This window comes from Copidosoma floridanum, unplaced genomic scaffold, assembly GCF_036245765.1.
Source record: "Copidosoma floridanum isolate Cflo_tuat_1 unplaced genomic scaffold, Cflo_Japanese_pri ptg000018l, whole genome shotgun sequence".
In the NCBI taxonomy this organism is placed as follows: domain Eukaryota; kingdom Metazoa; phylum Arthropoda; class Insecta; order Hymenoptera; family Encyrtidae; genus Copidosoma; species Copidosoma floridanum.
Window position 1 is genome coordinate 2,293,684 of NW_028321895.1, and position 11,279 is coordinate 2,304,962.

Here is an 11,279-nt window from a genome sequence, read left to right on the forward strand (position 1 = left end):
TTGATCCAGCGGGGAACGGAAACTGTTGACAAACTGCTGTCTGCGTGGAAAGATCTAGTTTTGTTCGTTCTGTGTTCGATGGCCGACTTTTCAACTGAACTACGAGAGCCTGGCTGCCACGGGGGAGCTTTCCGACCTTCCTCGAGGGCCCACGAAAGCCGACTCTTAACCCGGCGCGAACTCAGCGGAGCGATCGCCAGAGAGCCCCGAAGATTGGGAATTAATAGGGGCGGGGGACGAGCACACCAACACAAGCTCAGACGGAGCAGTTTACACTACCTTACTTGTGTGCGCGAGCCCCTTCCACGTTTACCAGCCAGTCTCTAGTATAATGTAATACAGTTCGTGCACCGAGCAGTAAGTCCCCTACAAATATTCACTTATAAGTGAACATTCCGCCCACTTTGACGCACTTGCGTCAACAGAACAATTATACACTACCAAAGAATAGGAAAGCCTAATAAGCTAATAGAAACTGTCCCTAGACTACCAACGCTTCTTAGGTAGTTTTACAACAATATTAAAATTCTGTATAATTGAATAACAGGCACTTGGTTTCAAAGAAAATAAATTGAATCATAAATTTTCAAAACTAAATTAACATTAATTAGAATGAATAAAAAAAATTTACTTTTAGCTACCCTATCGAAGCTACCGAACTCTTGGATTTTCTTTAACAAAATTTTACAGCGGTTCATTTTAGGCAACTAGACTTTTAGTTGCTGATAGAGCTGCTCCAATTCCGGCTCGGTAGGGAGTTTAATCAACTTCACGATGGGGCGCTTGAATGACGAATTCGCAGTTTTCACCGTGACAACCCGTACAAGTCCGTCATCACCTGGATGGGTCTCAGTCACCAGACCAAGTCGCCACTGGGTCGGGGAAGAGAGTTCATCAGTCAGCAGTACTACGTCACCTTGCCGCAAATTAGGCCTTGGGTTTAGCCATTTGTTGCGACGTTGTAGATGATGAAGCACTTCTTTCCTCCAGCGGGCCCAGAATGAATCCCGCAGAAGGCTGAGCAACCTCCAGCGACTGTTGAAGGATGCTGGTTGTTTGGTATCATCGTAGGGCTCGGGATGGGCGAGCAATGAGGTGCCCATCAGGAAGTGCGACGGCGTCAGTGCAACTGCTTCGTTGGCATCGGTGCTGAGTGGACAAAGTGGCCTAGAATTCAGGCAGGCCTCGATCTTAGTGGCCAATGTAGTAAGCTCTTCGAAGGTGAGCTTGAGCTCTCCAATCACTCTACGGAAATGATGTTTAAAGCTCCGAACGGCAGCCTCCCACAGACCACCAAAGTGAGGAGCTCGTGGAGGGATAAAGGACCACTCGGTGCCACGACTAGCCAGTGTAGAGGCAATGCAGTCGAAGAAAGGCGACGCCGAGTTGAACAGAGCTTTTAGCTCCTTCGCTGCTTTCGTGAACGTGGTGGCGTTGTCTGAATAAATGGTGTGGCACACACCTCGACGAGCTGTGAAACGAGTAAAAGCTGCAATGAAACAATCGGTGGAAAGGTCAGACACCACTTCAATATGTACTGCTCGAGTAACAAGACAAATAAATATAGCGATGTAGCCCTTCGTCGTTTTTGCTCCTCTGTCTCTTGAGAACAGCACAGGAAACGGACCGGTATAGTCCAACCCAGTAACCGTGAAGGCACGAGAAGGCGTTGTGCGTGTAATCGGCAACGGTCCCATCTGCTGGGTCAGGCGTGGAACGTTGAAACGAGCACATCGTACGCAGCGTCGATAAACTCCTGTGGCCACAGCAGATCCTCTTGTTATCCACAGGGATCGGTACAAGTGCGACAGCATGAGTTGGGTGCCGCCGTGGAGTGTCAATTCATGGGTCTCTTCTACTAGGCGTTTCACGAAGATACACGCACCAGGTAGAATCACAGGGTGCTTCTCGTTGTAAGGAAGTGCTGAGAGGTGTAAACGTCCTCCAACCCGAATGAGACCTTGACTGCATACAAACGGGCTGAGACGTGCGAGCAGGCTTCGCTTGGAGAGCGGCTTCCCCGAGAGTAACTGAGCGTGCTCTTCTTTGAAATGTTGGAGTTGAATGGCTCTGAAACAGTAGATACGAGCCATGGCCCAGTCCCTTTGAGACAAGATTCGATTTGAGTCTTGGGTTTTTGCAGTGGCTTTAAAACGCCAAGCACAGCAGTAAGCTAAAATACGAATTATCTTGCTAAAATTTGAGAACTGCTGAAGGGATGGTAAGCAGTTACATCCAGAAGTTGTTCTGTCATCGTCGATTTTCACTTCCGTGGCTGCAAGAACGTGAACCTCTTCATCTATCTGAGGTTTAAAGGGGCCTGAAGTCGGCCAAGCAGACTCTGGCAGTGGCAGCCAAGCTGGTCCATGCCACCACAACTGATAATCGGCGAGTACGGATGGTGTGAGGCCTCTAGTCGCGCAGTCTGCTGCATTATCGGCGGACCTCACGTGCCTCCAAGTCGCAGTTGGCAACCGAGTTTTTATTTCGCTAGTCCGGTTGGCCACGAAGGTCTGCCACTTTGATGGATGACTCTTTAGCCATTCCAAGACAACCCTAGAGTCCGACCAGGCGTGGATGTTAACTGGCGGTTTTAGCGGCGATTCAAGCAGATGATTGATAAGTCGTGCCAGCAGTGTAGCAGCGCAGAGCTCCAACCTCGGCAGTGACTGAACCTTCGTTGGTGCGACCTTAGTCTTCGCCAACAGAAGCATAGGCTGACGACCTGGTACGACAGAGTAAAGAGCAGCTGCGTATGCTCTCTGCGATGTGTCAGCAAACCCATGGAGATGCCACTCTTCCTTCTCAGTTGTGTTAAGCCACCTTGGAATCCGAATGATTGAGATATTTGGAAGCTCAGCCCTGAACTGCAGCCACCTATCCTGTAAAGATTCCGGCACTGGCGTGTCCCAATCGAGGTTATCAAGCCATAAGTCTTGCATTAAAACTTTAGCTACAATAATTATAGGTGCCAGCCAGCCAAGTGGGTCAAATAATCTGGCTATTTCAGATAAAATCGAACGCTTAGTGACTTGTAGAGCTTGAGATGCAGTGTGAACTGAAAAAGTAAAGGTATCCTCGCCTGGCAACCATTTAAGACCCAAAGTTGAGATTACCTCGGTGCTTTTTACCGTTACCTCCGTCTTGTAAGCAGTGGATTGTAAGCCTGACAATAATTGATTCTCGTTAGCCGCCCACTTGCTGAGTGCCATACCAGCCGTTCCGAGTAACGCCACCAGCTGATCTCGCTTACGAAGAGCATCGTCCACAGAGTCTGCGCCGGCGAAAATGTCATCAACATACAGCATCTGTTGAAGGATGACAGTTGCCTCAGGATATTCATGGGCACCATCGAGCGAAAGCTGCTTCATGACCCGAAGCGAGAGATATGGGGCTGAAGCAGTGCCGTAGGTCACCGTGACACACCGATAATTTTGAATTGGTTGCGATTCATCCTGCCTCCACAGAACTCTTTGCCAATCGGAATCAGCTGGATGAATCCCTATCTGTCGAAACATCTTGATCACGTCTGCTGTAAACACAAGCTTGAACCGTCGCCAAAGTGTTAATACGATTAAAATATTAGCCTGCAATTTCGGTCCAGGCAGGAGTACATCATTCAAGGAAAGACCATTTTTAGCCTTCTGAGAAGCGTTGAAAACGACACGTAATTTTTCAAGATTGTCTGGCTTAACAACTGCATGATGGGGCAGGTAATACGAAGGGTTCGGAACTTGCTGAGGAGGAACTAACTCCATGTGCCCTAACTCGATGTACTCGAGCATAAATGCTTGATAACGAGCAGCGAGTTGAGGATTCTTCTGCAATCGTCGCTCAGAATGACGCAAACAGGCTGCAGCTAGGTCGCGGGAACCAACCAAATTAGGGCGCTTGGCAAATGGCAAACGGACCACAAAACGCCCGTTCTCATCGCGAAAATGCGTGCTCGAAAAATGCATCTCGCAAAAGTCCTCGTCTGGAGTTAAAGGAACCTTGCGAGGCACCTCTTCAATCTCCCAAAACGTCGCAAGCTGCTGTGAAAGCGATGGTTCCGCAACCACATGAAATGAGCGAACCAACTTGGACGTATCTTTCGCAGGCAAAGGCGATACGGGTCCAGTCAATAACCAGCCGAAGACAGACTGTTGAGCTAGTGGTGACCCGATCGGACCCCTTTTTATGCCATCCAGAATCAAAGTGGAATATACGTCGGCTCCTAAAATACAATCTACTCTCGCGGGCACTGCGAATTGGGGATCGGCTAAAGTCAGACCATTAATATGAGGCCAATGCCCTTGAGGAACTTTCTCCTTAGGTAAACAACCCGTAAGCTCATTCAGGACTAGAGCGGAAAATCCCATCGCGAAATTCTGATCTGAACTAGATTGCAAAATACCCTGCGCAACCGTGTTGCATCTGGCAGGTGCCTCAGTTCCCACGCCAATCACTGAAAGTGAGGTTTTTTCAGTATCTAAACTTAAATGCTGCACGGTACGTCGCGTGATGAAACATCTCTCTGCACAAGGATCAATCAAAGCACGAACCGTTAGCGATTTTCCAAATGAATTAGAAATTTTTATGCGAGCAGTCGCTAATAAGACTGAAGCACCGACAGAAACACTATGCGAAGCTACCTGAGAACCTTCACCGTCTAAATTAACATCAAGACCGGGATTGTTCGGACTATTATCTCCGGGTTTATTTTCGCGGTTGCTTGACGATTTATTCGATGAGCTGCCATCGATGTGCAATTTTGAATGGTGCGCGGCATGGCACGTAAAACAGCGGTTAGGCGAAGAACATTTACTTGAAAAATGCCCCTTCCTCAAACAATTCAAACAGAGCTTCAAGCTTTTACATAATTCACATCTCTGTGCTGGGGTTTTTGCGTTGAATTGACGGCAACGATTCAACCAATGATTACCTTGACAAAGGTCACACGACGGCGTAGCTTTTGAACTCGATGAATCAACCGTTTGCGTGTTATGAGCCGTGACACGATTAGAAGAACGAGACGACGAACCCCGCTTATTCTGCGACCCCTGATTGTCGTTTGAAGAATAAGCCTGCTCTAAGGTTTGAATCCGTTTTTCTAAAAATTTTAAAATTGAATCATAAGTCGAAAACCCTTCGGTGGCTCCCTGGGATATCTCCCAAGCCTCGCGTGTGTTAACGTCTAGCTTGCGGACTATGCAATGCACTATCCAATTGTCATAGTGATCGATAGGACAATTCAAATCACGCAACGCGCGAACAGCTTCCTCGGTTCGGTCTATGATCTCGTTAAGATCCTGTATATTACGAGATTTAACCTCCGGGAGTTTCATTAAATTCTCTAGCGTGGAAGAGAGACGGATACGCGGATTATCGTACCGGCGTAAGAGCTTTCCCCACGCGACGTCGAAGTTGGTCTCGGTCACGTCAAGTCCCTTTAATCGTTGTGCGGCCGGACCCTGTACTGCGGTAAGTAAGTGTTGTAACTTCTCTATGCGAGATATACTGGCCTTATCTTTAATAAGGGAGCAAAAACGCTGCTTAAAACTCTCCCACTCAGCTTGATTTCCAGAGAAAGTTGGAAGCGAAATAGCAGGAAGCATAAGATTAGGCGCAGCGGCCGTAAAATTTTGAACGATAGGGTTCGGACCGGTGGCCGTCGCGGGCGGCTCGAGTTGGTAAATTAAATCGCGAATACGACTTAATGCGCTGATGTATTCAGTCTCTCCCGTTATATAAATTTCCTCTTCAAAGTAAGGAATATTTGGGTTTTCGTCTTCTATCGTCATCAGCTTTTCGTTATTCGATTCGAATTTTGTCCAATACGACTTGAGCAAATCAAGACGAGCCTTATAATACGTAGCATTCCGATTTTCTACTGGAGTTTTGCTGACCGTGTTTACGTAAAAGTTGGATAGAAATCCATATAACTTCAGTTGCGCTTTCAACAAGTCGTTCATAATGAAAGTAGTAGACGACAGCTAAATACAGTAAGAAAGTACCGTTGATGAGCCAACGAAGTAAACAAAACAGCGAGAGCGCTACGCTTACAACCGGCTTTACGGGAGTAGAAGAGAGACGACCAATGTTACTATATCGTATCTACGTTGTGCGAGAAGGAGAAGACGACTTACCGTCCCCGTCACACCTTTGTCCCCGTACTCCTCTACCTCGTGCGAACGCCGAAGAACTGGCCTGCATGTATACAAGTTGAGTCGAACGGGTGATGACAACACGTAGGTGGTAGGGATTGAAGCCTCTCTGCCCTTCGAAGAACCGCACAAGGAAGAAGCGGCGATAACTGAGGCGATAACTGAAGAGACCACCGTTGTTATTGTCAACACTCCCTTCCACACTCGATCGTTCCCTCTTCCTCACTCTCGTATCACCGGGCGGCTGATGTTGTGTTTGAAATCATGAATTCACTTGATTTCACTCTTGAAAATATTTTTCAAAAGGAAAACTGTTTCTGATGATGAGAAACCACGCTCTGCTACCATGAAAAAACTTTGAAAAGTTGCTCTGGCTTTTTCTCGTGGCTCTAACTTTCTAAGTCACGAATCGAAATCACCAGTTTTTTTGTTTATCCTTTGAGGATCTTCTACTCACATCAGGAAATGTTTCTCTTTCGAAAATTATAAATTTCCCTTTGTTTTTTGCAAAGGAGATTGAAACTAAATATCAACGACAATATTTAAACTAACCAAAATTGTTTATTAGTCTAAATATAACATACAATAACCAAGAGAACGTTTCGAGAAAATTTGAGACGCGTATGCGAATAAGATTAATAAACAGCTAGCTGCCACGAAACAACGATTGAAAGCGTTGTCCGAGGAGTCTAAGCTTTTAATAACAAATAACAAAATACTACCTCAAACAAAGAGGACAATTGAAAGATCTTACTGAAGTCACTCTAGTGGGAGAGAGAATTCACTGCTCGGTGACGAGTTTGATTAACAAGCTTCCTTGATCCAGTGGGGAACGGAAACTGTTGACAAACTGCTGTCTGCGTGGAAAGATCTAGTTTTGTTCGTTCTGTGTTCGATGGCCGACTTTTCAACTGAACTACGAGAGCCTGGCTGCCACGGGGGAGCTTTCCGACCTTCCTCGAGGGCCCACGAAAGCCGACTCTTAACCCGGCGCGAACTCAGCGGAGCGATCGCCAGAGAGCCCCGAAGATTGGGAATTAATAGGGGCGGGGGACGAGCACACCAACACAAGCTCAGACGGAGCAGTTTACACTACCTTACTTGTGTGCGCGAGCCCCTTCCACGTTTACCAGCCAGTCTCTAGTATAATGTAATACAGTTCGTGCACCGAGCAGTAAGTCCCCTACAAATATTCACTTATAAGTGAACAATACAAATGCTGACTCTGGCACAAAAATTTAATAAATTCCCTTAGTTTCTTATGATTTATGTTACTCATTTAATGTTTTTTACGTTGTGTATAAGGATTTTCGATAATAAAAAGTCATTCGTTGTAAGATTTTCTACTATGTCAAAGTGGTCGATATTGTTCCTTAGCAGTAAAAATTCGACATTATCTACAAATTGTATTAGTCTCTGTAAATAATAAAAAAATATGCTTTTTTCACTCATTCATGTAATTGACGTTTAAAAGATGGAAAACAAAAAAAAACGTTACTCACTCGTGCATATCGTTTGGATTCCTCGACAAAGATAGGGGAATCGCATTCCCCTACAGCTAGGATAACTTTTAAATTGCTTATACACTCTGAGTTGTTTTCTAATTTTTTCGATTCATCGATTGGAGCGAAAGTATACAAACTGATTTCTTCTCTAAAAATATAATTCATTAATTGTAATCAATGCTTAAGTGATTTTCGAGTATAGTTAATATGTAAGTTATATAGTATATAAGTTAGTATACATTTTTTTTACTTATTTTAATTATTTATTCGACTAGATTATCAAAATATTCAAATTTAAGAGAAGTGATGAATTGTCGAATGAAATTTCTCTCTCAGTAGTCATAAAAACATGCATGTTGTATAACGTATCTAATTAAATCCAACATTTATTAAACTTTTGATGATGTTTGGAATAAAATTTTTAAGAATATACTGCCTGATGAAGCTATAATTAGCCTTATGCCAAAGTAACTACACTAGGAATAAATAGCATTAATAGGGCCCCCAGCAAACACATGAAAAATTATTTTCATTTGACTCATTTTTTTCTAACAAGTTATTTGTACGTAGGACAAGGGGTATGTTTCTCAGCACGTTCCCGTTCTCTGTGTCCCACTTGAGCTTCCTACAGTCACGCCTTATGTAGCCAATCTTATTACACGGCCACATCATAGTGGCAGGTCAACGGACCTCGGTTTGGGGATGGTTTGATCGTTCGGTAATGTTGAGTTTGTCTGATCGTTGCGTGGCGGTCCGTACGGGTATTCGTTGCGGGGCTGGCTATTACTGTTATGCGGGTGTTCGGCTTCATCTTTCAGCATTTCGCGTTCTGCTATTAGTGTGTTGTCGAACATCTTGCCTAGGCTGATGTTATTCTCGGGGGGAAATCTTTGCCGTAATGAAAACGGGATCCCGTCTTAAAATGCTTCGATTACATCACGGTCAATTTCTAAGGCTTCTTCGCTAGAAAGTTCCCTATTTGTGTCGAGAGCTTTCCTGTCTACTAATGAGTTACGGATGTCGCGCGTGCGGTTGATGTAATCTAACATTTTTTCGCGTTCGTTTTTGCGCAGTGCAGCCAGTTTGCCTCTTATTTGGTTCTGCGTGTCGTACGGAGCGAAAAGTACCTTAAGGAGGGTGAGAAATTCGTTGAAGTCAGAAAATAGTTGTTCTCCCATAACTACGTCGGTGCGGTCAGTGATTTTGCCCCGGGCTTGCCTAAGGAAGACGCTCTCGTAGGTGTCCCATACCTCCCCAAATAATTAATGACACCAAAGGAATATTTCACGGAAAAATCTGCCTGGTATGAACTTTCTCCGATGAAAACAGGTTGAGAGGAACATTTTTTACTAAAGGCTCTAACTATGCCTATGGTATGATAAATATGTTATCAATTAGGTGACTGGATAATGGGGGCAGCAATATACCCCTACACAGAGGTAGTGAGTAGGTGGCTCCAACGATAAAGCCAGTATGGACTGTCGCAGTAACCCGGAAGAAAAAAAGTTATAGACAAAACGATACGTATTAATGATTTTCTAGAAGAAATGGAGGGGGGGCATTGGGTGGATATTTGTCCCTGGTAAAGCTACTTTGACGTGAGACTAGTTTTAGCTCCATTATAACGTGGACGTCATTTTTTAAATCAGTTGATTATTATTATAATAATAAATGAGTAAAATATTTCCAACGTTTGCAATGAAAGTAACTGGTAAAAAGCGAAGAAAGTGTGAAAAAAAAGAACTTCTGATAAAGTTTTAAAGAATCTTGTCATGAATAACTGTATATTGTGAAGAAATGCAAAAAAAAAATTTAAAGAAAAAGCAGCAGCAATAAACTTACGGAGTGAGCTTAACGGCCTCGTTCACACTTAAAGAAAGCACCGGTTTCAAATCGTAAATTCCGCCAATGAGTACAAGACCCTTAAGCAGCTCTAGACAACTGTGCTTTGAAGCTCGCCATTTGTGGTCGTGCAGCAAACTTGCTGCGAGATGGGCACCAGCACTATGACCTCCAAGCCAGATACATCTGTACGGAGCACGAAATTTTTAAGATTATTTACCTTTACAGACATCTGTGCCTTGAAGCTCGCCACTTGTGCTGAGCTAAATATCGACAGAATGGCTGTATGAAAAAAAAAATTTGATAATCGATAAATCTTTTATCATTGTCTATCTTTTTTTGCGGTCAATGTTTTACAAGGCAGCTGTTTAAGATTAACTTATTGGCCTTTGATTGAGATTCTTTCTGTGGAGAAGGAAAAACTCTTTTACAACTACTGATTACACAATTGTCTTTTAGTCAAAAGTTTTGACAATAAAAAAAAGTTGAACGTCAGGTTCTGTAAGTCATCATGTAAATATGTAAATCGTTGGAAAAAAAAATCAATTCCTTTTGTACAGAGATTAATGTAATTATTTTGATGTAAATAAATTGTATATATTTTACTATACTTACTTAGATTTTAAAGACTGAGCCAAAATTATGATTTTTTCAACCAGTAATTTTATTTGCTGCACAATATCGGTTAATCTTACTGAAATCGAAAAGATAGTTTGTTAATAGATGTAGTAGTTAAGAATGTATGATTTAACTTTTTTCAATTTATTGTTTAAAATGATTCAAACTCATTTTATAGATAAGTTTCGACGATTTAAAAATCGATTGAAACGCTTACTGTTTACTTTTTATGAAAAGCAAATAAACTTTTTATTAATATTACCACTTGTTGTCTCTTATATATTTAAAATTCTTACATCACATCACAAATAATACGAAAAAGGAAATAAAAAAATATCGGCTTACTGTTTGGACACAAGTCATAACCAGCTACAACAACTTTAATCCCATGGGCCACGAAATTTGGGACTGCAAAACCTGACAAGTCCTTGCTGAACTCCATCCAATAGCCGCCGTGAATGAATATAAAAATCGGTGCATCTAAAAGCGTTCAAATATATTACCTATAACCACCGAAAAATCATAAAATCTACGATCACTTGAACACTGAATCACAAAAACTTTTTTTTACCATCCGGAAGATCGGTTCCGTATATATCGTACTTGGCACGCTCAGATGATCCATATGGTACGTTCAGCTCGTGCGCTATTGACGAGCGAGTTTTCCTCGTAACTACAAAGTCAAAGAACCCACGCGCGTTAAATTGAAATACTTTTTTTTTTAAAAACAGAGCTACAGCTTACCGTTTTCACAAAATTTGAGGAACCGAGCTTGCAACTCTATCGGACCGTACCTCTTGCTCCAATTGCTTGGCATGTAATTGAACTCGTGGTCCTGCAAAAAATCGATCATTTTTACAATCTTTCGACCTGCTAATAAACAAAAAAAAAGTAACCTTATAGGCCTGATGCACTTACTGGTGTGAGGGACTGCATTTTTATTTAGTTGCTTCTAGGTTCCTTTCAAAAAAGAATAGAAAAAAAAAAAAAAAAAAAAAAGTTCTTATCTCTGGTTTTGTAGAGAACAAAGCCAACAGTTTATTTAAGCTCCGTATTATCTTACCACGCACACGTAACTGAGCAACTACAGGGACGCTTTTTGCTCCGTGGCTGCGTTCTTTCTCCCTGGCGTGTACGTTTGTACACCCAAGGGAATGTGATTCTTTCC

At 43.1% G+C, this 11,279-nt stretch overlaps 2 protein-coding genes across 2 annotated transcripts; both read right to left on the bottom strand.

Moving 5' to 3' along the window:
* Nucleotides 1–707: 707 nt before the first annotated feature.
* On the bottom strand, nt 708–5,954 carry LOC149374596 (uncharacterized). The gene has a single exon (XM_089592483.1). It carries the CDS (start codon nt 5,952–5,954, stop codon nt 708–710), a length of 5,247 nt encoding a protein of 1,748 aa, XP_089448609.1.
* A 1,467-nt stretch (nt 5,955–7,421) lies between these two features.
* Nucleotides 7,422–11,075, bottom strand: LOC149374597 (kynurenine formamidase-like). Its single transcript, XM_089592498.1, has 8 exons — nt 11,030–11,075; nt 10,856–10,946; nt 10,683–10,784; nt 10,457–10,591; nt 10,109–10,187; nt 9,494–9,679; nt 7,649–7,799; nt 7,422–7,562 (listed from the first exon to the last, which is right to left on the bottom strand). The coding sequence occupies exons 1-8, from the start codon at nt 11,045–11,047 to the stop codon at nt 7,422–7,424; spliced, it is 903 nt and encodes a 300-aa protein (XP_089448624.1). The 5' UTR covers nt 11,048–11,075.
* Nucleotides 11,076–11,279: the final 204 nt, after the last annotated feature.

What these genes read in the sequence shown, in the direction of transcription:
- LOC149374596 (XM_089592483.1), bottom strand. Translation starts at nt 5,954, where the DNA reads ATGAACGACTTGTTGAAAGCGCAACTGAAGTTATATGGATTTCTATCC.
- LOC149374597 (XM_089592498.1), bottom strand. An exon ending in CGGAACCGATCTTCCGGATG is followed by an intron (nt 10,592 to 10,682) that starts GTAAAAAAAAGT and finishes GAACGCTTTTAG; the next exon opens with ATGCACCGATTTTTATATTC. An exon ending in GAGGCCGTTAAGCTCACTCC is followed by an intron (nt 7,800 to 9,493) that starts GTAAGTTTATTG and finishes TTATATTTTTAG; the next exon opens with AGAAGAAATCAGTTTGTATA.